General features: G+C 46.3%; 1 protein-coding gene across 1 annotated transcript; it reads left to right on the top strand.

Moving 5' to 3' along the window:
* The first annotated feature begins 1,183 nt into the window (after nucleotides 1-1,183).
* On the top strand, nucleotides 1,184-8,506 carry MLNR (motilin receptor). Its single transcript, XM_063957051.1, has 2 exons — nucleotides 1,184-2,169; nucleotides 7,971-8,506. Exons 1-2 carry the CDS (start codon nucleotides 1,419-1,421, stop codon nucleotides 8,285-8,287), a joined length of 1,068 nt encoding a protein of 355 aa, XP_063813121.1. The 5' UTR covers nucleotides 1,184-1,418; the 3' UTR covers nucleotides 8,288-8,506.
* Nucleotides 8,507-26,943: the final 18,437 nt, after the last annotated feature.

The raw sequence follows: 26,943 nt of genomic DNA, 5'->3' as shown, positions 1-26,943 counted from the left end.
TTCAAATAATACACATTCATGACATTAATTCATTAGGTGATTTTAAATCATCATGATGTCTGACGCTTGATATTATTATAATTATGTACTGTATGAAATAAGTGTCGAATCCATCTCTGTGGCATGTCCTTGTAAATGCGTGTGTTACCATATATGGCTGTGCTCGCTGCGCGTATTTGCAAGTATAGCGACTTAAATGTGTGTAGTTTGTATGTTCTCTTTATGTAATATTTTTGACTTTGACAATCTATTATCCAGATTTAATGCACTTGCTTCAAATTACGGGTCTTTTTTTATTGAGACTGTTGCTTTATTTGTTTAATCTTACAGTATGTACCAATGAATTTATTTTTAACTGTACAATTTTTAACTGTGTAGTATTACATTTTATGTGCAAATTTATAAATGTATCAAAAAGTGCTGTATATATTTTTCTTCTGTTTGTTTATTATCCTTTAAGAGGAATTGATTACCCATCACATACTACAGCTGCTAGGAGAAACCACAAATTAACAGCGCCTGATCATATATCTTGTATATATTTTCCTGACTTAAGCTGTGCCACCGTTTAATTCACTAAGGTGAAGCAATCAGAGTTCTGGGTTGCAAACGTTATATAATAGCACTCAGATAAATGCAACTGGACTTATGCAGAAATTTCATAACAGTAAGTACACAGAATACAATACAACCAGCAATACATTCTTACCACATGAGAGTAGGCTAGAGATTCACACCATCACCACAGTGCAGGAAGGATTTAATTTAATGTTTTCATTAGAGAAGATTGTGTCCTTCTGCATATTTCCTTAAGTTACGGAAAACTATATTTGTTTGGAATAATGGCCAGTCCTTGGTGATACAGCTGGGATTACATGTAATGAGTTGAGACAGCAGAATCTGATGACAACATTTTCTAATCCTATGAAGACTATATTTTATAGTTTCAGAAAGCTTTATTTTGCCTTTCCCTTTCCTGGCCGTACAGTGATAGGGAACTGCAAGCAGCACAATGCTGGGACCTGCAGTTGCACAAAAGATTAAGAGACACAATTCACCAAGCACTGTGAAAGGCAGTACCAGTCTAATCATCACACACGCAGCATAAGTGTATGTCCAAAGGGGTGTGGTGAGCTCATATCTAACCTCTACACAGATCTTCATCACTGAGAGGGAGGAGAAGCCACAAGAGGCAGCAATTCAGCTGCTTTCATAGACCAAGATGTTACTGGCTGACTGATGTCCTGGAGAGATGTACCACAGTGAGGGGCACTAGCAAGGTGAAGACTTCCAATTCCCAGAGGCTTTTGATTGACCACCCAGTGCTATCCAAGCTTGATTAGAACATTGATGTTTTAAAGATACCTAGCAAAGTGTGTGAAAAGTGTGGTCAGGCTGGACCTCTCCTGGGATCCGTGATGGAGAATAACTCCAATATGGTCACTGAGGATGATAATCCTCTTCCACCTTGTACAGAGAACTTGTGCTCCTTTTTCTCCATTCAAATACTCATCCCTATGACTGTGATCAGCCTAGTGATCATGGTGGCCGGGATCATAGGAAACACAATCACCATCCTTATCATCAGGACATACAAAGAGATGAAGACCACCACAAACTTCTACCTGTCCAGTATGGCCGTATCCGACATCATCATCCTCCTCTGCTTGCCCTTCGACTTGTACCGCTTGTGGATGTCCAACTCTTGGATCTTTGGTGGGTTCCTCTGTAAGTTCCTCTGCCTGATCAGCGAAGGTTGCACCTACTCCACCATCCTGCACATCACAGCCCTGAGCATTGAGAGGTACTTGGCCATCTGCTTCCCTCTGAGAGCCAAAGTCTTTATTACCAAGAGGAGGGTGAAGATGGTCATTGTCCTTCTGTGGGTTGTCGCCCTGCTGTCAGCTGCTCCCCTTTATAACTTGCTGGAGAATGTGAAGATGAACTACACTGACACCTGGGAGTGCACCTACACCAGGTACGCCATTGAGTCCGGGCTCCTCAACATCATGATGTGGGTGACCACTGTCTACTTCTTCTGCCCTATGCTCTGCCTGGTTGTCCTCTATGGCTTTATTGGCAAAAAGCTGTGGAAAAGCAAAAATACGCTGCGGGGTCCTAACGCTGAGAACAGAGAGAAATGTCACCGTCAGACAGTCAAGATTCTGGGTAAGTGTCCAACAAAGCTCTGCAAATGCAAAAACAGCTGGGCATGTGTGTTATTCTATTTTATTAGCTGATATCCACAATTGCAAATAGTTATTTATTTCATAGTCATCCAAGAGTATCTAAACAAACTATTTACTGTACATACATAATTATATTGAAACTCCAACTAAAGGTGCATACACGCGGTGCGATGTGTGCTTACGATTTTGACTATATAGTCAAAATCGTAAGAAAAGTTAGCACATATCGCACCGTGTGTATACAACTTGCAGTACCAATACGCGCTCCTGTGTGGTCGGTATCGCAAGAAAAAATAGACTGTGCAGTCATGGCAATTTCGACTAGAAAGTGTACAATCTAGTTTCTAGTATAGGCAAAATTTTATGTAGTTTAAATCGCACATAGTCAAAATTGCAAGTAAATATAGTCAAAATTGGTGGTTCTGGGCTCCGGGGAGTTCAAGGGAAATTGCATAGTCAAAATTGGCATTTAGTCAAAATCTCACTGTGTGTATCCACCTTTAGAGGTTTTCACTGTGTGTATCCACCTTTAGAGGTTTTCACTGTGTGCATGCACCCTTAGAGGTTCTCACTGTGTGTATGCACCTTTAGAGGTTCTCACTGTGTGTATCCACCTTTAGAGGTTCTCACTGTGTGTATCCACCTTTAGAGGTTCTCACTGTGTGTATCCACCTTTAGAGGTTCTCACTGTGTGTATCCACCTTTAGAGGTTCTCACTGTGTGTATCCACCTTTAGAGGTTCTCAGCACCCTTAGAGGTTCTCACTGTGTGTATCCACCTTTAGAGGTTCTCAGCACCCTTAGAGGTTCTCACTGTGTGTATCCACCTTTAGAGGTTCTCAGCACCCTTAGAGGTTCTCACTGTGTGTATCCACCTTTAGAGGTTCTCAGCACCCTTAGAGGGTCTCACTGTGTGTATCCACCTAAAGAGGTTCTCAATGTGTGTATCCACCTTTAGAGGTTCTCACTGCGTGTATGCACCTTTAGAGGTTTGTATATTATCCCCGTACTTGCGTGGGTTTCCTTCAGGTACTCCGGTTTCCTCCCACAATCCAAAAATATACTGGTAGGTTAATTGGCTTCCAACAAAAATTAACCCTAGTGCAAATGTGTCTGTATGTACATGTGATAGGGAATATAGATTGTAAGCTCCACTGGGGCAGGGACTGATGTGAATGGGCAAATATTCTCTGTAAAGCGCTGCGGAATATGTGTGCGCTATATAAATAACTGGTAATAAATAATAAATATACCAGATAAAGAGAGCTTGTAGGACAACAGGATATGGTCAGACATCATTGAGTTATATGCTGGCTTTGATCATTAAATATGTATCTGGGGTAAATGGTGTACTGACAACTTAGCATTGTCCAGTAAGGGTGCTGCTGTATCTCAGAATATTAATAATCTAGTTTGTGATCTTAAAGACATACAACCAACCGCCCCGTGAAGCACATGTGTGAGCATCGTCCGCTTTTTATTATAAACCAAAAGTCTTCTACAGCAAAATCATTTTACTATAGTGAGTCCCCAGATGGTGCATTTAATCCATTTAAGAGCACCCTCTGGCACTGGACACTTAATTGAATAGCTCTGGGCTGAGCTTTAGTCACAGGGTAAACCCCTGCAGCTAATTGAATCAGCCCCATATACTGTAGTAGCCTGTGGATCAGTTGGAAAAATTAGACGTTGTTGTTTATTTTGAAGCTGATTGGATTTATTTAGCTGATTTTAAAAGAATCCACAAGTTATATTTTTAACCTCAAAATTAATTATAAAGTTACATTTTATTATTTGTGTATTTATTTTTATTTTTTTGTGTAAACTGTTTTTATTGGTTACATCAGCAGACAAAACATTACATTACATTACATTACAGCAATATTTTTCAAAAAAGAGAAAAGAAGGGAGGGGGAACAAAAATATCACATAATATATATATGTCAGTACACTACATGTAGATACCCCTGGTAGAGAAATAATTTGTCTGCTTTCCTGACAACATTAAAACTTATAAAGAAGGAACATTTTAACAAAACAGCTTAGGATAATGGGGAAGAAGAAAAAGAAGTAGAAGAGAAGAAGAAGAGGGGGGAGGCGAGGGGAAATTAGGTTGGGAAGAGCCAAGTGTGAGAGTCCACGCCGTAGGTGCAGACCATTTGGAGGGCGGAGAGATGTTTTCTACCAATTATGGGTCTAAGCCCTGTTATAGAGACCTCGTTGTCGAAATATGTGTATGGATATGAATATGAATGTGGGTATAAATGAGATTATGTTTATGATTGTAAGGAGGGTTATGTCGTCATGTAGGACCGATACAACGGTGTGTCCTTAAAATCGTACCAGGGAAACCAGATGGTTATAAAATTCACTGTTTTCCCAGATGAGAAGGAGACTAGGTCTTCCATATCTAAGAAATAATCAACCTTTGTGAGCCATAATTTAATCGAGGGTGGAGAGGTGGATCTCCAAAAAATTGGAACCACCGCTTTAGCTGCATTGCTAAGGTGTCTCAACAGGGAATGTTTGTAGGAGTGTGTTCCTACGGGGGTGTGATTGAGGAGCCAAAAACCTGGGTCTTTCGGAATCTCATCTCCCATTATCTGTTCGGTGCATCTAAATACCTCTGTCCAAAATGGAGTTATAAGAGGGCAGTCCCACCAAATATGTATGAAACTCCCTAGGGCGATTTTGCATCTCCAGCACAGGTTTGGGAGAGAGGGAAACATTTTATTGAGAACACTAGGAGTCCTGTACCACCTATATATAAGTTTATAGAGGGTCTCTAATGTCGATAGACTTAGAGAACTCGCCTGGGCGTTCTTAAATACGGTATCCCAGTTAATCTGCGTGGGTAGCCCCGATAATTCCCTCTCCCATGAAGCCAGAAAGGCAGGAGGTTGCGGGAAAATTTTTTCCATGATGATCGTATAGATTTGTGAGATAGTATGTGTGGGAGAGCTGGGAGAAGTGCATAATCTTTCAAATCCGGTGAGATCCCTAGTAATGTCAGAGAGGTACTTAGAAAATGATATGAAATGATGAGCCTGCAGGAACCTCCAGAACTCAGCACTATGTAGGTTCCAAGAAGATTGAACATCTGAAAAAGAGCGCACCCTACCCGAACTCACCAGCTGACCGACTCTAAAAATCCCGGCTGCCGCCCATGAAGCGAAAGCAGTCCCTTGAAAGCCCGGAGCAAACTCAGAGTTATAGAGAAGGGAGGTTAGGGGGGACTATTTTGAGGATATATGGCTCTGGGATCTCAGCGTGGCCCATAGTTTGAGCGTGGGGGAGACTGTGGGGTGCGAGACCTTCGGGAGGGTAGGGAGCCAAGGTACAATTTCAATGTAATGTGGGAGACATCCCTCTTCCAGTAGGACCCATTGTTTGCGGTCTTTGGCCCTTGTCCATTCCAGAATTGTGTATTTATTTTAATGAATGTGCAAGTCATAACATAATGGAAATTGTACATAGAAAATTCTCATAATCAATTATAAAATACAGTATATGTATATTCTGCTTACATAATAAAAACTTGAATGCCTAAGCTGTCAGACAGAAGCTGGTGCTTGGACCCTGGTTTTTCCCAGTTTTGGAACACAGGTTGGATCCAAGCCCCAGCTCAGTACTCTTTTCACACAGGAGATAAAAATACCACAGCAAGAATGTGGACCCAGGAACTTGCCGGGGCATGCGGCTTATCCCGGGTCCTTTCTCTGTGTGAAAGGTCCACCCAGGTCAAAGTTACCGGGGCTTCATCCCTAGTCAAAGACCTGCCAATTTCGACCTGGGTTGACCCTTTCAAACAGAGACAGGACTCGGGTAGACCAAGCTAATACCTGAATCCTTTATGTATAATTGAGTCACTGGATATATAGTGGAGATTTCCTACTACCTACCAGGAGCTCGCACTCAAATTTGGATGAGGTTGGGTCGGATGACTGTGTACCCCCGAGGAGAAAGGGTCAGTGATATGCAAACTGACAAGTTTATTTTTTATTGTAGGAGTTTTTAATGTATTTTTTTTAATCATAATTAAATAGCAATTTACTACACAATGAGCGGCCTGTTGGCATTTTTATGGTGCTTTTTGGTGCATGGCTGTAATTTCAGGAGAAATAAGATTGGTTCCAAGAGCAGGAAATATACCAACATTAAGGATGCTTCAGACAAGCAATTATTCAAGTTTTCATTATGTATGCAGAATATCTTTTATAACTGATTATGAGAATTTTCTAAAAATTTTCCACTATTAGTGCCCTCTTGTTGTATGTATGTTTCCGATCCATTGTCAGAACCTATGTGGCTAGGGTTCTTTACCAGGAGGATCAGCATTTGTGTCTGAAAAGACTTGGAGGAAAACGTAATAGGGATTGAGTTGCCAGAGGTGCAGGATTTTGGGTGAGAATGCCCGTATTTATAAAGCGGCACATAATAGGACTTTAGTGTTATTTGTTTACACATTGTTCAGTTCCACGAAGAAACACATAACATTCATGCTCTTGTAGGCGCCACATCTTACAAATAATGTATTGGGGTAGCAGAGAGCCACAGAAGATATCTGTGTCCGACCCATTGCAGAGATTTAGGAGTATATTTACTAAACTGCGGATTCTAGAAGTAGAGATGTTGCCCATGGCAACCAATCAGTGTCTAAATATTATCTTCTAGAAGGTGCTAGATAAATGATAAGTAGAATTTGATTGATTGCTATGGGCAACTTCTCCACCTCTAAAAACCAACAATTTAGCAAATACACCCCTTATAATCCATCATGTACCCGTATAGGGCTCAGTGGGTATTGATGTTGCTGGATTAATCAAACCAATTTGTATGTGTGATATTTTTTATTTATTTTTTGCAAACTGAGGGGGGAACGGGGGCCCAAACCAATATCTTGCCTATGGTCCTATTGTCATTTTTTTGTTAATTAATATTAATCAGATGTATTATCAAATGGTAAGATTTCTGTACCAATTGTTTTTTGCTAATTATTTTATTAATTTATTTCTGATCCTGCCACTAGTGTTTTTTTTAACATTTCAAGTGGATTGGGTAAATACGGGAATGGTCCAGACCCGGGAACACTGGAGCTTGTAGTATGCGTCCCCGTCTGTAAGATGTTCCGTCCTGGGGGATATCTATGACAGCAGTCACCAGGGAGACGAGGAGGGAGAGACCACAGCCTCCATGTATGGTCTAGAGATGGGGTAAAAACTGGAACGGTCCGTACTCCGGAACGCTGGACCGCACCGGCTACATGCAGCAACTCCTGCCACTCCAGAGCTTTCAGTGTGCGTCACCATCCTGCGGGGTTGCCCATCCTGGGGGTGTCTGTGACAGCTGTCATCAGGGAAATAGGGAGGAAGAGATTACAGCCTCCCTGTATGGTGTGGGGATGGGGCAAAAAGCGGATCGGTCCGATCCATACAGGGAGGCTGTAATCTCTCCCTTCCCATCTCCCCGGTGTCATAGGCACCCCCCCGGACAGGGACGCGTACTACCATCTCCAGAATGGCAGAGTTTGCTGCAGGTAGCCGTCCCGGACCGCTAACCAATCCCCATTTCAAGTGTGTAGATTATACACATAGCACTTAGGGGGAGATGTATCAAACCTTCTAATGAGGACCAGTGGAGAAGTTGCTATCAGGTTCTAGCTATCATTTTATAGAATGTATTAGGCAAATGATAGGTCTTTCCACATTATAAGATATGAAGTATGTAATTGCCAACAACCTGGTTCTGCTAGTGACTCTTCTGCTCCCTTTTTGTTTTGAAGTGGTTGTCGTCCTGTCTTTCATCATCTGCTGGCTGCCATTTCATATTGGAAGAATCATTTACACGAACACCAAAGACTACCAGATGATGAAACTATCGCAGTATTTCAACCTGGTCGCCATGCAGCTATTTTACCTCAGCGCCTCCATCAACCCGATTCTGTACAACCTCATCTCTAAGAAATACAGGACTGGGGCCTACAAGCTCCTCCGGCTGGGCAGGCTGGATGAAAGGGCCTATAATGTCATTAAGGATGAGACTGGAGGGCACACGGAGATCAGTACATGTATCCAGAAGGATTATATCACACACATCTGATGCTGCAGAATCAGGAAGGGAGCTGGTAATGATGTGATCCTCATTCAGGAATTAATCAGCTACCAAACATGAAGAGGAAAATCCTGTGTGTTGTGTTGGGGAAATCTCCTGCTCTATCGCACAGTGACAATGTGCTGCTTGTATAAAGCACAAACATTATATTATATGTATATTCATTATAGTACACTACCACATTCCATAATGGAACGTTCAACTTATTATGGGGTCTATGTACAGTACTAAGCCTTTGACAGAGATAAAGTGGAAGGGAGATAAAGTACCAGCCAATCAACTCCTAACTGCCATGTTACAGGCTGGGTTTGAAAAATACAGTTAGGAGCTGATTGGTTGGTACTATATCTCTGTCCACTTTATCTCTCTCCTAGGCTTAGTACATTGGCCCTCATTCCGAGTTGATCGCTAGCTGCCATTTTTCGCTACGTAGCGATCATTTAAAAAAATGGCAAATCTGCGCATGCGTATGCACCGCAATGTGAACGCTTGGCGAACGGGTACAAAGAGCATCATGGTTTTGCACAGGTTCTAGCGACGCTTTCAGTCGCACTGGTGGACACAAGGAGATTGACAAGAAGTGGGAGTTTCTGGGTGTCAACTGACATTCATCGCAGCATGGCTGGTCTTGTTTTGCACAAAATGTGTGTGCAGCCGCTCTGCTGCACAGGTGTTCGCACTCAGGGCCATCTTAACAGCACTGTGGGCCCCTGGGCACAACAATGCACTGGGGCCCTTACCCATCCTCCAGTGGTGGGAGGTACTATCAGCGGCAGCTTTGATTTCCTGTGGGCAGTAGCGGGTGTTCTATCTTCCGCTAAGCATGTAGGACCTGGAGCAGTAATTTCTGCTAATTACTACTTTACTGCACAGATGGTGGGAGATGGGGCGGAAGGGAGAACACTAAATTGTAGAAGGGGCATTGGGCTGAATGAAGGGGCCCTGGTACATGACTTCCAGGGTGGTAGGGGGTGTATAATACGCAGGAGAGGGGTGGATAGTGGAGTGGACTTAATATTCATCATTTTCTGGTGGGAGGGCAGCTTGCTTGACTGCAGATATCTCCAGTTCCTGGAAATAGATTTCTTAGCTTTGAATGGGATAAAACACTAGAGAGTCCCTTGGGACTTGGTTATCAGAGTTCAGGAGCCAGAGCAATCCATTAAAGAAAATAAAAAAATGCATACCAGGCGTGTGGAGCTGGAGCAGGGAGCAGCTGCTGGAAGGCTGATATCTCTATTTCTGGGCATAGTAGAGACAAGCTGCCAGTGTTCACCAAAAGGGGAGAATACCAGCTTTTGGTATATACCCTCAGAAAAACTATAAATTAAACAGAACCCGAGATATCTGGCTGGGAAGAGCAATTAACAGGCTTGGATTGGGACCACTACTTTGAAGTAGGATATCTCCGGTTCCCCAAGTCCGATTTTCAAAAATCTGGTATCCCTGGAAAGAGGGGACCCTCAGCTATCAGTCTAGGGCCCTTATACTCCTGGGGCCCTTGGGCAAGTGCCCATTGAGCCCATACGAAAAGACGGCCCTGTTCGCACTCCTGCAAAGCGAAAATACACTCCCCCGTGGGCAGTGACAATGCGTTTGCACGGCTGCTAAAAGTAGCTAGCTAGCGATCAACTCGGAATGAGGGCCATAGACCCCATGTAACATTCTTCCACAAGCATACAGGAATGCAGAGAGAATATGTGGTGAGGATTCAGGCCATGTGGGTGTAAATATTATAGGAGGCTATATATATAATAAGTGTCGGCGAGTTTATAACATAAAGATATTAGTTGACCTTACAAAATAATGTATTTGGTTCTAAACATGATTGTAATATTTTAGGTAGTATTAGATCTGAGTGGGGAGGGCTACCTGGCAGCTTCAGGGGCAGAAGTAGCTCTCTAGGAAGAGATGTATCAAACCTTGGAGAAAGACAAAATGATGAGAGATAAAGTACTAGCCAATCAGCTAATAACTGTCAGTTTACAGGCTGTTTGAATAATGGCAGTTAGAAGCTAATTGGTATGTACTTTATTTTTCCCCACTTTAGCACTCTTCAGGGCTTTGAACATCTGCCCCAAGTCTTGATACATTTCCTTTAAGGCTTTTATGTGTCCCCTACCAATCACTCTACAGTGTTACCAACAACCATAGTTGTGGGGTGTGTAGCTACTTAGGGGCCCATAGCTGAAAGTGCTAAGCTTATATGGATCTCTTACAAATTGTTACTATGGGGCTCAAATATATCTAGTTATGTCCCTGAGTGTGACATCATTTGTTAAACAGTACTTGCCCCACAGGAACTGGGTCACAAAGACCGCTCCATCTTCTGTATATACATGCAGAAATATATGGTGCCACGTTTACACAGGTGGAGTTAAAAAACCAAACAAAAAACTGGACTAATAATCTCACTTGTTAATAAGTATACATAAACTCCTTCATTTTTAAGACCATTACAGTGCAAATAATAACAGTGACTTTGAAACTTGGAAGCTTTACTAAAACAATGTGACTATAGGGGTCATTTACCAACTACAAATGTCTATGACTATAATGACATAGCATGTGCTGTTACGTGCCTACGTTAGCACAATTATATCCAAGTTTTGGAGAGAAGTACATGGATTTGGGTTGATGAAGTTTGGAGGTTCAGGTTTTCTCCTTGCTCACTATTTATTAAGATACTGTACAATAATCACCACCAACATGCATAAGATGTAGAATTCTGCCCTAATATAAAACCCCTGCAGTTGTCAGTGAGACGTCCAAGTGGCACTCACTAGTGGAACATGGCAAAATCCTGATGGTCAGGACAGGCGTCTCAAATCAGAACTGTTCCCCCTAAATCAGGACAGCTGGGAGGTGTACAGCTTTATGGCGTTAAGGAAGTCATTAGTATTATATAATAAATGCCCGGATGTTATTAGGTTTAGTTTGCAGTTACTATTTCCAAACTCATAAAAGTTGTTTCGGTGTCAGTCACTTTAAGATTATATTTTACAAATCAAGGTCCTAATTCAGTAAGGATTACACATTCTGCTTATTAGCAGAATTTGCTATTTTTTCACTCGCATCCTGGGGGCCTCCCATAGGAGCGCAAGGCCGCCCAGCATGTTGTCGGCCGCCTACTCAATGCGATCACGCTGAAATTGTGGCGTGATCGCACAAATTATGGAAGCCTCCTGCCGGCGCAGCCTGGCTGTGACAGCAGGAGGGCCAACGCCATGTATAAGATCGGAGCGACTGCGTGTGACTACATGCAGTAAATGCGGGACCATGCGAAGTACGGAACCCTCGCATGTTCCTGCGGGGCAAACTTAATTATTGCGATTGAATTGTGATCAAACCTCAAGCCCCCAAGTCTTTATTTTTAGTGAATTTGCCCATTGATCATCTATTCTGATCAACAAATGTGTATATGTTTATTGAACATTTTATGATAATAGGTGGGCTGTACTAAAGGGAAGATATGGGCAAACCCCCAAAAACCGACGTTTTCAGACTTTGGCCGCGTTTTCCATATATACTAAGTACCGGAATGCGATGCACTGTGGGAGTTGGATGCGGTGGGTAACGCTAGGGGCTGCTTTGCGCATTTTCTCCTGAGAGGGATCCGATCCCAGCATTGAATATTGCATTATATGAGGCTTTTCAAATAATGCAATATTCAATGTAGAAAATAAGTGAAGTGAAGCACTATAATTCTATGCCTGAGACGGGTGTGGTTCATTAGGCCGACATGAGTTAGGTTTACATATATTGGGTCGACATGATCACTAGGTCGACATGGTCATGAGTTGTTTGACTTTTTTTTGGTGTTGTTTTCTTCATAAAGTCACTGGGAACCCCAATTAGTGCACCGTGTCCCCTCGGCAAGGTGCCTTGCTGTGCCTGGTACAGGTTACTGTTCCCAATTGTAGTCCACTTGGATCGTTAAGTATGAAAAAGGTCAAAAAATGAAAAAAATTGTGAAAAACTCATGTTGTCCTTTTTCTATGTCGACCTAATGGCCATGTCGACCTAGTGATCATGTCGACCCAATGTATGTCAACCTAACGCATGTCGACCTAATGAGCACCATCCGCCTTAGACACCTATTTCCACCTCATTAGATTTCATTAGTACAAGATGTGTTATTGGTCTGTTGGGGTTAGGCCTTGGAGACCACTGAGATGGTCACTGATGGGGCTCTGAAACAAATAACCAGTAAAATTGCAAAATTAAATAAATCCTAAAGAGCAAAGAATTCTCTTCTGATATTACAGATATTTATGGAGTTGTAGGCATGTCTGTAATAAAAAAAAAGCTGGTAAATGTTCCCCAATCTGTGCATTCATAAAGGGCAATCTTATTGTGTGTAACTATTCATGGTAATGTTTTTTTTCCACCTTATTTATTTGTGCGATTTATTTTTAACAGTATTTTGTACAATATTTGATGCTTTGCTTCTATGTAAAATGTCAAGTAAGAGGGCTAACATAATCTCATATAGCAAAGTAACTATTATTATACTGTAACTTTATAAACATATTAAAAATTAGAAACATGTTCTTTGTTGCATGACTGTGTAGTGTTTATTAATACAGTGTGATACATATAAGTTGTTTGGTATTTGATATTCATGTATGTCTGTCCCAGCTCCAATCCTCAAACCACCAAAAGACGTTACATATGTATACATTTACATCATTAATAGTCCACCTGCTAATATATCTGCTGTCTGTGACTATCTCTATAGTTGGGTTGTAGCTGTACATGACGCAGGCACCATTGTGTGCTGTGCGCTTATCACAGTGATCCTTACGTATTACACAAAACCCACTGTGTAGACTCTGACCTTGGTTATGAATTGCATTCGCTGTGTGTAGAGATGTGCCCTGTGTCCCAGGGCACATCTGAGGTGCAGACCCTAGCTGGAGGCAGCGCTGGGGCAGCTTGTCTGTCCCCAGCGCCTGTCGGCGTACAGCAGCAGCGGGTGTCTGGTGCAGGGATCAGACGTTTCCCTGCACCAGATTGTCAAAGGCGACGGGCAGCGGCGCGGCGGCGTTTCAAACTTGGCGCCACTTGGGCCGCCAATGAGAAGCGCCGCCAGCGTCATTTCAAACCTGGCGCCGTCCGCAAGCCAATCGCGGCTCGCGGGGCGCCGGCCAATCAGAAGCGGGCGCGGCGAGCCAATCGGCGCTCGCCGCATCACAGGCCCCGCCCCCGGCATCTGACGTCAGACGCCGGGCGGGAGCCGAAGACGGAGAGCGCGCGGAAGAGCGCTGAAGAGGACGCCACGAGGAGAGGACGGGGGGCCGCGCCGAAGAGCGGTGAAGAGCTCCGGTGGCCGCTGAAGAGGCCAGAAGACGTTGGACTGCGGAAAGAAGATGTTCAGCGGCGGCTGGACGCGGCGAGGCGACGGCGGCGCCGCTGGCCAGGACGGGCCAGCGTCCGAAGATTGAGAAGGAGCGCCGGAGAGGTCCCCAAGGGTGGAAAGGAACCCCCTGGTGCCTCTCCCAGCGGGTCAGGTAGGCCCTTCTCAGGCGCCCCTGTACCCACTCCTCCCTAGACCACCGGGTGTTCGGGCATTAGGCCCGTGGGCACAGTCAGGCCCTCCCGGCCTGTGGGCAGATAGTCAGGCCCTCCCGGCCCGTGGGCACTTTGTCGGGCCTCCGGCCCGTGGGCACATAGTCGGGCCCCCGGCCCGTGGCGCATGTTAGGCGGGCATTAGGCCCATGGGCAATTCAGGCATTAGGCCTGTGGGGGCATTAGAGGGCATTAGGCCCTAGTTCAGTTTGGCGGCCGCTAGGGATATAAGGTGACCCTGGGCACTAGGCCCAGGTCACCCAACGGGTGACAAGTTAGACGGGCGCTAGACCCGTGGGTGATGTCAGGCCTCTGGCCTGTGCGCAAATAGGGGGCACTAGGCCCAGTCAATAAGTGGCACTCCCCAAAGGTGGAAAAAGGTGGCACTGGGCACTAGGCCCAGTCCACCCCAAGGTGTTTAGGTAGGCAGGCCTGCTCGGCCTGAGTTCCTGGAAAGAGAGAGTACGGGAGGTGGGTGAGCTGTGCGGCGCCCACTCCCCAGAGAGAAGGTGTATAAGTAATCAAAGGGACAGCACCGTGGTAGTTGCTTGCACTGTGATTGTGACTGGATATGTGTGCTGCCGTGCAGGGCAAAGTGTAAGTTTGTTAAGTTGTGTCTAGTTTTGTTGCACCACACCCACAGAGCTAGTTTGAGGGCTCTACTGTTGTAGTTAGTATAGGGGTGTTACACTAGGTTAGAGTTAGGCCCTGCACGGCTGTTTGTTTGTTTGTTTGTTTGTTTGTTTGTTTGCCTCCTTACAGGGACCTGTATGAGGAGAAGACGTTCACAGTGCGGAACAGACGGTGAGTAGAATCTGTGTACGTTTGTCCCTTTGTCTGTCCCCGAGCGCCGGAATAGGGGTTGGCTCACGGACGTGAGAACCCCTTCATCACACTACGTGCGAGTGTGTGAAATCTGGGTGGCTGAGGCTTTGTGCCAGTGATGACCTTTCACCCAACTGGTGAAGGTCGCCGTCACCCCTGGGGTATCCCCTTTTCCGGTGGAAGAAGGGTTGATACCCCCCCTTAAGGTAGTCTATTTTCTCCTCAGCTCGGTCGTCCGTCAGCTCCGAGAGGGAATCGCCGTATCCGGATCCGACTGAAGATTTCCAGATCCGTTGAAGGTTCCGGTACCTGAAGGTGAGAGAGTGCGGCGCCTGGTGAGTAGCGAAACTACACCTGCACGGCAGCAGGTTCCACACCGCACCGCCACCCCTCTCACACTGTGCACCACAAACCTCTTGGGTTTTACACTGCTGCGCTCAGTGACCCCCGAGAGGGGGTTGGGGGCAGATACTCTTTCCCCAGGCCCAGCCGGTTGGATGGGCCTAGAGGGCGTCTCCCACTGCCCCCCATCTCCATTGCAAACAGCACGCAGCAACCTCTCTCCCCAGCACACAGCACACGGGGAGAGAGAGGCAGCAGCAAGCGTTCAGTCCTCTCTCACCCACAATCGCAACAGCCCTGCTGCTCACCGGATCTTTCACAGCGACACCACCATAACTAGTGTTGCCAACTATGAAATGAAAAACAAGCAACTGATGACTAAATAAGCCCAAAACAAGCTCAAACCATTTCTAAAAAGCCGCCCAAAAAGCCCAACTTAAGTTTTTAGTTTTTCTATAAAATACATATAATTATTAGTGTTATGTCTGGCTACTACTCAGTGTAATCTCAGGTGCTGCTGGATGGACTGAAGACAAGTTCTGGAACTTGAAGTCAAGTGGATAGCTTTCAGTTTCTTGAACTTTTTCTTCTGGTATCTGTTTCTCCAGTCGGGATGGTAATGATATCCCAGCGGATGGGATGCCGGCTGTCAATATACCAACAGCGGCATCTCGGCCACCAGAATACCGGCAGCCGGGCAAGCGCAAAGAGTGCAGTCGCCACAGCACGGTGGCTCGCTGCACTCACCACAGGTTTTATTCTCACTCTATGGGTGTTGCGGACACCACCAGTGGGAAAACCCATGGCGAGTGCTGTTGGCATTCCCGTCTGTAAGGATTTTGGCGTCAGGATCCTAAATGCCAGGATCTTGGCAGCCGGATTAACTACATCCCCTCAAGTAGGTGGTAGAAATGGGATCCGGTCTGAAGAACGACAGTATCTAGGTCGACAATGTTTAGGTCGACCACTATAGGTCGACAGTCACTAGGTCGACATGGATAGAAGGTCGACAGAGTTTCTAGGTCGACATGTGCTAGGTCGACAGGTCTAAACGTCGACATGAGTTTTTCACATTTTTTTCTTTTTTTGAATTTTTTCATACTTAACGATCCACGTGGACTACGATTGGAATGGTAAAGTGTGCCGAGCGAAGCGGTATCGGAGCGAAGGCACCATGCCCGAAGCATGGCGAGCGAAGCGAGCCATGCGAGGGGACGCGGTGCACTAATTTGGGATCCCGGTCACTCTACGAAGAAAACGACACCCAAAAAAAAAATCCTCATGTCGACCTTTAGACCTGTCGACCTAGCACATGTCGACCTAGAAACCCTGTCGACCTTCCATCCATGTCGACCTAGTGACTGTCGACCTATAGTGGTTGACCTAAACATTGTCGACCTAGATACTGTCGATTTGATGAACCACACCCGGTAGAAATTATGAGCCTTATTCAGACCCTGACAAAGATGGACGAAAATAATTGCAAACAACTGATTTTCAGCCATCTGCGCATACTATCATGATGACCAGAAAGATGCATTCGTATCATAATTGACAGGCGATGGGTGTACATGGGCAGTGTTGCGGCATTGGGGGGCGAGTGTCACGGGAAACACAGACGTGTTATGGTCGTTTTCGGGGCTAGCCAATGATGTCGCCTGCGTGTCCTCCGATTGGAAAATGGCGCCGGTGCCCCTGCTTATGCAACTATGCTGCAGAAGGCAGGGGTCAATCTCTACTTGAATTGCGATCGCATCGTGGGGCCACATCACACATCGCCCTGTGCTGGGCAGCCTCCAAATCTGCGACCAACTCTTAATTATCTCCTTAGTTTGCAGAAAAGCACTTGCTTACTATAATTTCTCATACGTCCTAGAGGATGCTGGGGTCCACTTCATGACCATGGGGATAGACGGTTCTGCAGGAGCCATGGGCACTCTTAAGACTTTTCAATGGGTGTGAACTGGCTCCTCCCTCTATGCCCCTCCCCCAGACCTCAGTTTTAGAAATGTGCCCATGCAGACTGGATGCACTCTGAGGAGCTCTACTGAGTTTTCTCTGAAAAGACTTATGTTAGGTTTTTTATTTTCAGGGAGAAATGCTGGCAACAGTCTCCCTGCTTCGTGGGACTGAGGGGGCAGAAGTAGGAACCAACTTCCTAAAGAGGTCCTTGCTCTGCTTCTGGCTGACAGGACACCATTAGCTCCTGAAGGGTATTGAACGCTAGCCGTGTCTAGATGCTCACTCCCACAGCACGCCGTCACCCCCCTCACAGAGCCAGAAGTCAGAAGACAGGTGAGTAGAAGAAGACAGATCTTCTATCAAGAAAAGTGACGGCTGAGGTACAGCGCGGCTGGCGGGAGCGCAGCACGCCATTGATGCCCACACACACAGGCACTGCAGGGGGGGGGGCACCCTGGACATCAAAAACACCTCTATAAACTGGCAAAAAAGGGGCATAAGATGCCCAGGCACAGCCTTACCCCCGCCAGTATAAATATGATGAAAAGTTTCTGAGGTAAAAAGGGCGGAGCTTCTTCCTCAGGCAGCCAGCACACTGCTCAGTGCCATTTTCTCTCTCCTCAGGCTGCAGAGACATCGCTGGTCCTCCTTCACTTCTGACTACAAGTATCAGGGTGCAAAACAGGGGAGGGCACAAGCAAATTTGGTGCTTTACAAGCGTGTTTTACTATGTAAAAAGCACTGCATGTCAGTGGGCATTCTGTGTTCACAGGCATTAGATACTGGCGCTGGGGTTGTAAACTGGCTTCTCCTAAACTGTGTCCCTCTGACTGATTTTACTGTGGGTCTGTCCCCTATAAGTCCCAGTGTGTCTGTGTGTGTGTTGTACACGTGTGTAAGACATGTCAGAGGCGGGGAGTTCCTCCCCGCAGGAAACCATTTTAGGGACACAGAAGTGTAATGTGGTGGCGCTGCCGGCGCACCAAGAGCCTGCATGGATGAAAGAAATACGTGACAGTATGCATCATATCAATAGGAGATTAGATAAGTCTGAATCTCATGCTGAGTGCTGGAGAAAATCTGTGGAGGATGTGATTTTTCAGGGCTCTGTTCTTCCATCAGCAGGCGACCCCTCTTGGTCACATAAGAGACTATTTGCGAATATTGTGAATACTGATACCGACACGGACACTGATTCTTGTGACGACGATAGTGACTCCAGAGAAATAGATCATAAATCGGCAAAACATATACAATATATGATTGTAGCTATAAGGGAAGTTTTGGAAGTCACGGAAGCCACTCCTGTACCTCAGGAGAAGGCTTATTTCTATAAAGAAAATAAATCTAAGGTCACTTTCCCTCCTTCCCACAAGCTTAATACACTCTTTAAAGGGATGTGGGTGAATCCCGAAAATACATTTCGTATTCCCAAAAGAATTCAGATAGCTTATCCTTTCCCGGTGGAGGACAGGAAAAAATGGGAGTCACCCCCTGTGTTAGACAGTGCACGGTCCAGGTTGACAAAGAAGGTAATTCTCCCTGCACCTGGCACGGCTTCACTAAAAGAGCCGGCAGACCGAAAGATGGAAACTACATTGAAATCCATTTATGTTGCCAATGGTACGCTGCTCAGGCCCACAATTGCTTGCGCGTGGGTGAGTCGCGCTATTGAAAAATGGTCAGAAAGCATGTCATCAGAAATTGACACGATTGATAAAGATGAGATACTCCTTAAGTTAGGGAATATCAAAGACGCTGCCGCATACATGCTAGAAGCGATGAAAGATATTGGACTCTTGAGTTCACAAGCTGCTACCATGGCAGTATCGGCTCGGCGGGCGTTGTGGATTCGCCAGTGGAATGCGGATGCAGATTCCAAAAGAAATATGGAGGCTCTCCCATATAAAGGTGAGGCCTTATTTGGCGATGGACTGGATGCGCTAGTCTAGGCGGCTACCGCAGGTATGTCGACATTTTTGCCCTCTGCACCTGCACTGGCAAAAAAGACATATCACCCGCACATGCAGTCCTTTCGGCCCAATAAATACAAAAAAGCGAGAGGTTCCCCCTTCTTTGCAGGTAGGGGAAGGGGAAAGGGAAAGAAGTCCACAGCAGCTTCAGGTTCCCAGGAGCAGAAGTCTACCCCTACTTCTGCCAAATCTTCAGAATGACGCTGGGGCTCCTTTGCGGGAGGCCGCTCGGGTGGGGGCACGTCTCAAACTGTTCAACCAAGGTTGGATTCTGTCTGGCCTGGATCCCTGGGTGTTGCAAATAGTGTCGCAGGGATACAAGCTGGAGTTTCAAGACGTTCCCCCATGCCGATTTTTCAAATCGACCTTGCCAGCTTCTCTTCCAGAAAGGGAAGCAGTAACAGCGGCAATCCAAAAATTATGTCAGGATCAGGTCATAGTCCTGGTACCTTTGTCACAACAAGGGAAGGGGTTTTATTCAAGCCTTTTTGTAGTTCCGAAGCCGGGCGGCTCGGTCAGACCGATCCTAAACCTGAAAAATTTGAATCTCTACTTGAAACGATTCAAGTTGAAAATGGAATCACTGAGGGCAGTGATTTCCAGTCTGGAGGAGGGGGACTACATGATGTCTGTAGACATAAAAGATGCTTACCTGCATGTACCCATTTATCCTCCTCACCAGGCTTATCTGAGATTCGCGGTTCAGGATTGCCATTACCAATTCCAGACGTTACCTTTCGGTCTCTCCACGGCGCCGAGGGTATTCACCAATGTGATGGCGGAGATGATGGTTTTCCTGCATCAAAAAGGAGTCAATATAATTCCTTATCTAGACGATCTCCTGATAAAGGCGAGATCCAGGGAGCAGTTGTTACAAAACATCACACTCTCCCTGTCAATACTCCAACAACACGGTTGGATCATAAATTATCCAAAGTCACAGTTGGAACTGACGACAAGATTGTCTTTTCTCGGGATGCTTCTGGACACAGAAGTTCAGGGAGTATTTCTTCCGGTGGAAAAGGCTCTGGAAAGCCAGAAAATGGTAAAACAGATATTGAAACCATCAAGTGTGTCGATTCATCAGTGCATTCAGTTGTTGGGGAAGATGGTGGCGGCTTACGAGGCCATACAGTTTGGCAGGTTCCATGCCAGGGTATTCCAGTGGGACCTGTTGGACAAGTGGTCGGGATCCCACCTACACATGCACCGGAAGATAATCCTGTCGTCAAAATCCAGGATTTCGCTCCTGTGGTGGCTACACAGTTCTTATCTACTAGAGGGACGCAGGTTCGGGATTCAGGACTGGTAACCACGGATGCAAGTCTCTGAGGCTGGGGAGCTGTCACTCAGGGGGAAAGCTTCCAAGGAAAATGGTCAAGTCAGGAAGCCTACCTTCACATAAACGTGCTGGAATTGAGAGCCATTTACAACGGCCTTCAACAAGCGGTACATCTTTTTCAAGATCATCCCGTGCAGATCCAGTCGGACAATGTAACAGGAAGCAGACTTCCTCAGCAGACACTATCTCCATCCAGGAGAGCGGGTCCTACACCTAGAAGTCTTCGCAGAGGTGACAAGTCTTTGGGGAGTTCCTCAAGTAGACATGATGGCACCTCGTCTCAACAAGAAGCTTCAGAAATATTGTTCCAGGTTGAGAGACCCTCAAGCAATAGCAATGGATGCACTAGTGGCCCAGTGGGTGTTTCGGTCGGTGTATGTCTTCCCTCCACTTCCACTGATTCCAAAAGTTCTCAGGATCATAAGGAGAACAAGAGTTTGAGCAATCTTCATTGCCCCAGACTGACCAAGGAGGGCTTGGTACCCAGATCTTCAGGAGTTGCTCATAGAAGATCCTTGGCCTCTTCCTCTTCGCGAGGACCTGCTACAGCAGGTGCCGTGCATGTATCAAGACTTACCGCTGCTACGTTTGACGGCATGGCTGTTGAGCGCCGGATCCTAGCCCGTAAGGGTATTCCCAAGGAAGTCATCCCCACCCTTATTCAGGCCAGGAAAGGAGTAACGTTGAAACATTACCACCGTATTTGGAGAAAATATGTGTCTTGTTGTGAATCCAAGAAGGCTCCTATGGAAGAGTTTGAGTTGGGACGTTTTCTCCATTTTCTGCAGGCTGGTGTGGAGGCGGGCCTCCGATTGGGGTCAATCAAGGTCCAGATATCGGCCTTGTCAGTGTTCTTCCAAAAACAATTGGCCTCTCTTCCAGAGGTTCAGACCTTCGTGAAAAGGGTTCTGCACATCCAGCCTCCATTTGTGCCTCCAGCGGCACCATGGGACCTTAATGTGGTGTTGCAGTTCCTTCAATCGGATTGGTTTGAGCCTCTACAAGAGATAGAGTTGAGGGTTCTCACTTGAAAAGTGGTGATGCTTTTGGCACTGGCATCCGCATGGCGGGTGTCTGAGTTGGAGGCCTTGTCTCACAAGAGCCCTTACCTGATCTTCCATGAAGATAGGGCAGAGTTGAGAACTCGTCAACATTTTCTTCCGAAGGTGGTTTCATCTTTCCACATCAACCAACCTATTGTGGTGCCAGTAGTTACTGACACGTTCACTGAGTCAAAGTCTCTAGATGTGGTTATGGCTTTGAAGATTTATGTCGCTAGAACAGCTCAAATACGGAAAACAGAGTCTTTGTTTGTCCTGTATGCTCCCAACAAGATTGGGTGTCCTGCTTCCAAGCAGACTATTGCGCGTTGGATCAGAGGTACAATTCAGCACGCTCATACTACGGCTGGATTGCCGTTACCGACGTCGGTGAAGGCCCATTCCACTAGGAAGGTGGGCTTATCCTGGGTGGCTGCCCGGGGGGGTCTCGGCATTGCAACTTTGCCGAGCAGCTACTTGGTCGGGGTCAAACACATTTGCAAAATTCTACAAGTTTGACACCTTGGCCGATGAAGACCTCAAGTTCGGTCAATCGGTGCTGCAGGGTCATCCGCACTCTCCCGCCCATACTGGAGCTTTGGTATAAACCCCATGGTCATGAAGTGGACCCCAGCATCCTCTAGGACGTATGAGAAAACAGGATTTTAATACCTACTGGTAAATCCTTTTCTCCTAGTCAGTAGAGGATGCTGGGCGCCCGTCCCAGTGCATACTTTACCTGCAGTTTTGTTATTAGAGTACACAAGTTGTGTTATATTAGTTTCAGCATGTTTGCTGTAAATAGTTCATGCCTGTTGGCGTGTGTTATGTTGAATGCCATGTGGTGCGGCATGGTTGAGGTGTGAGCTGGTATGAATCTCACCACTAGTTTAAAGTAAATCCTTTCCTCAAAATGTCCATCTCCCTGGGCACAGTTCCTATAACTGAGGTCTGGGGGAGGGGCATAGAGGGAGGAGCCAGTTCACACCCATTGAAAAGTCTTAAGAGTGCCCATGGCTCCAGCGGAACCGTCTATCCCCATGGTCATGAAGTGGACCCCAGCATCCTCTACGGACTAGGAGAAAATGATTTACTGGTAGGTATTCAAATCCTGTTTTTTTTCCACTGTTTTAGAAAAATGCAGCCACTTGCCACAATTTAAGAGCCCCCGAATCATCTATTAATCCACAGCTTCTCACCTATGTCTTTGTGAGGATCTGTGTTGAATGAATGGATGGATGAATGAATGACTACCTCTGATGGTCAGTGCCAGTGGTACCTTTAAAAAATAAAATAAAAAAAGCCCAAAAACAAGCAGCAAAAAAATAATAGCCCAAAAACAAGCAACAAGCAACCATCAAAAAAATAAAGCAACTTGAAAAAAACAAAACAATCCCAATTCCACTTGTTATAATCTGAATTGGCAACTATGCCCATAATTTTTATTTTGAGAGATTTTCTGAGAAGAGGGTGTGGCCAGACATCTACGCATTGGCCACGCCCTCTCCCTTTACCAAGGTCGGCAGCGCTTAGATCATCCGCTCAGTGCACTTCAGACTGTATGCCTACTCTGCACTCTCAGGAGACACCTTTAGCCATCGGTGTAGCTATATTAGGTGCAGAGGGTGCGGCTACTACAGAACCCGTCTGCCTCCAGGACCTGGCCCTCCTACTGCACCCAGTTACGCTGACAGCTACACTGAGTCAGTACTACTTAGTGCAGGGCGGCACTCACCTCCTGAGCTCCGTGGGCAGCTTCTCCTTCCTGAACAGGGAGGGGACCCATCAAATTTTTGATATGAGGCCCTCATACAGTAGGTCTAGTTACTCCCCTGCCACTAGAAGTGCATGTAGGTATGCAGGGAGGAGGATAACCCCTAAGCAGGGCTGAAACTAGAATTTTGTCACCCTGGGCAAGGCAGCTTTCCAGGCCTGTTTTCCATTTAATAAAATTGTTGTTTTAAATTATGAGTACAGAAAAAGGTGCTTTGTAAATCTAGCCCCCAGTTTCCATCAGCAATGAGTACAAATGCACCCTCCTGCTGGGCAAGGAATGCGACCTACCCCTTTATCTCTGCAGAATTGTTTTTGCTGGTATCTGGATGATAGACCTACAGTGTTTAGGTAGACATTCATTTGGTCGACACCATGCGGTCGACAGGAATTAGGTCAACAGGTCGACGAATGAAAGATTGATAATGCTTAATGTCGACAGGTTCAAAAGGTTAACACATGTTTTGGAGGTTTTCACGTTTTATCAACATTTGCTTGATTTACTATCAACGTGGACATCTATTGGGAATAGTAACCTGTGGCGAGCCCAGCGGTAGCAGAGCGAGCCACCGTGCGAACCGTGGCAAACAAAGAGAGCCCACAAGGGTACATGTTTGTACTGATGGCGATCACATAACATGGAACATACAAGATGTGGCCTAAAAAACAGCCCAAAAATTTGTGTTGACCATTTATGTGTCTACCACTGTCACGTCAACCTTTTCACCCTGTCAACCTTTTGTACCTGTTGACCTTAACCACAGTCGACCTTTTATCTGTCGACCTTTTGTACCTGTCGACCATATGTTGCTGACCTATTGACTGTCTACCTTGACACTGTATCCACACCCTAATAAATAGACCCATTCGCACTCAGATTAGTTAACACTGTTATGAAAATTATATATACCCCAAAATGATTAAAAACAAACAGAAAAATACATAAATGAACAAAAGATAAAACAACACAATGTGTTGTTGTTTTGCTTATCTCTTTAGTGACTCAGCTATACTATTACTATACTATTGTGTTTAATTACTGTACTATGTGACAGCTACCCAAAGTGCATTTAGATATGATGTCATGTGCTGGTTTTGGCAGGTATCCTTAGTGAGTGTGCATATACATCTCGTGGTCGAAAAAAAACCCAAAAACATTACTAACCTTCCACACTGGTACAGGTGTCTGCAGGGTCGGACTGGCCCACAGGGGTACAGGGGAAACCACCGGTGGGCCCCACTGCTTGAGGGCCCACTCCTTCCTCTAGGGATCAGGTACCAGACTGTGCACTTGCCTTATACATGGTAGATATGTTGCATTACACTGTACAAGACTATTGTGCATCTCAAGCCTCTGTGGAGGCTGGCCAACAACCCCTTTGTATGGTGGTCAAACCCCTAAGTATGGGCCCCTATCACTGCATTCCCCGGTGGGCCCTTCATACTCCAGTCCGACACTGGGTGTCTGACAGTGGCAGACTCCCGGAGGCAATGGAAGGATTTGCCTCTGGACTCCAGCTGTCAGGAGGGCACAGATGGGTCCTTCAATAACCACTGTCACTTGTCTGCGGCTGCCTGGTACAATCAAGTTTTTCTTTTCTTTACTGAGACAGGCAGGTGATACTTCATAACATTACACGTGCAGCATCGCTGATAGAGGACCAAGCTGCACCGCTGACAGAGGAGCAGCCACCCAGAAAACATAGTAATACTTCTTTTCCACTACTGATGCGGGTCGCAACCGGGAGCCTGACACGGGAGCTACTCGGCTGCGACCCGCATCAGTGTGCGTGGGTTGCGGGAGCTGGCTGGAGAGACATAAGGGTGATTGGTGGTAGAGGGACAGAAGGGCGGGTGACTGCAGAGTGAGAAGGGGGGCTGACTGCATAGAAACAGACGGAATGCTGGCTGTAGAGTCAGGGACATGCGGTGAGGTAAATGGTTCAGGAGGCACTGACTAGCACCAGAGCCAGATTTACACACAATATACTGTATGAGCCAAAGCGTACATCTGGGCATTATACACAGGTGCAGCATGTACACTCCTGAAAATTTGGTGAGTTTTGGTCAGAGATGTGCGGAAAAGTTAGGCAGGTGAGACACTGCCCCACCTGCCATACACTTTTTACTTCAGAGTGCAAACTTCCAAAGAAGATATTTCTAACATATTCTTTGTATTTTTCATATACTTTATACAATAAAAACCCTGGCACAAACGTTAGTATGACAGGAAAGGCTCTGCCTCACCTGCCTCACCCCACCGCACGTCACTGGTCAGAAGGGGGGCTGGCTGTAGAGTCAGAAGGGGTGCTGGCTGTAGAGTCAGAAGGGGTGCTGACTGGAGAGTCAGAAGGGGGGCTGGCTGTAGAGTCAGAAGGGGTGCTGGCTGGGGAAGAGGGCACTACCGTCTAGTTTACCTCCAGCACCTTGTATGATCTCACGCCAATGGTTATAGGGACTCGTCATCATCACAGAAGAGCATTGCCTGAGCATGAGGTTGTGAAACGTGTGTGACATCACTTACATGAATACATGAGGGATAGATAGGACCCGGGTTATACCCCTTTCACACCGCACAAATAACCCGGTATCGACCCGGCATATTGCCAGGTCGACACGGGTCGGCGTGCGGTGTGAAAGGGGCATTTCCAAAATCGCGGGTCGCCTGTCCCGGCAATTCAACCCGGGTATAAAGCAGTGTTATACCCGGGTTGAATACCGGGTCACTGGCTGCGTAAACGGGCTCCCGGGTCGATGTGACCCGGGACCCGTTTACTAGATAGGGAGAGGCGGTGCGGAGATGAGCTCATCCCCCAGCGCCGCCTCCACCTCCGCCCCCGCCGCCAGCTCCGCCCCCTCCCCCCCTGCTGCTATGGCAACCCGCCGTCAGATTGCCGGGTCAGGGAAGCCTGCAGCAGCTGCCAATGCCGGATCCCACCCTGGAAGGACCTGGTTCCAATTCCCAGGTGGGATCCGGCATTGGCAGTGTGAAAGAGGTATTATAAAGAGGAATCCAGGGGATCCCCCTACTCGTGAAGACCCGCTTTGCATGCATGAACTTGAGTCAGGCATGTGCACTAACACTACCGAGTCACGAGTCACACCTGGCAGTGTAACATTGCTACTAATTAGCAGTGTAACTGCAGGTAATAGGGATCGTGGGCACAGCTGTCCCTTCACTGGAGCAGTTCTGAATTCAAATAGATAAATGCCCCCTCCGCTGCATGGCAAGCGTAGCAGTGGGGATCCATTCTTTAGGTTGACAGCACTTAGGTCGACACTCATTAGGTCGATCACTATTGGTCGACATGCATTAGGTTGACATGGTTAATATGTCAACATGGTCACTATGTCCACATGGCAAAGGTCGACACATGAAAAGGTCGACATGGGTTTTTCACATATTTTTGTTCTCAGTAGTTGAACTTTTTCATACTTTACAATCCACGTGGACTATGATTGGGAACAGTAACGCCTGCAGAGCGCAGAGGTAGTGGAGCGAGGCACCTTGCCCGAAGTATGGCGAGCGGAGACGGTGCACTAATTGGGGTTCCCGGACACTTTACGAAGAAAGCTAGACCAAAAAATATATAAAAAACTCATGTCGACCTTTTTCCATGTTGACCTAATGACCGTGTCGACCTGTTTCAGGTGTCAACCTAGTCACTGTCGACCCTATGATCCACACGCTAGCAGCGTACTGTAAGGGAGAGCTTACAGGGGCAAGGTGTGTCAGCTTCAGCAACCCCTTTCCGTATAAGATTAGGGACTTACAGTTTGAAGTACATTCGCCGGTGATTGTTGTTCTTCTTAGCG

Source organism: Pseudophryne corroboree, chromosome 2 (assembly GCF_028390025.1).
Source record: "Pseudophryne corroboree isolate aPseCor3 chromosome 2, aPseCor3.hap2, whole genome shotgun sequence".
In the NCBI taxonomy this organism is placed as follows: domain Eukaryota; kingdom Metazoa; phylum Chordata; class Amphibia; order Anura; family Myobatrachidae; genus Pseudophryne; species Pseudophryne corroboree.
The sequence above is the reverse complement of the archived record's forward strand: the minus strand, read 5'-3'. Positions and strand labels throughout refer to the sequence as shown.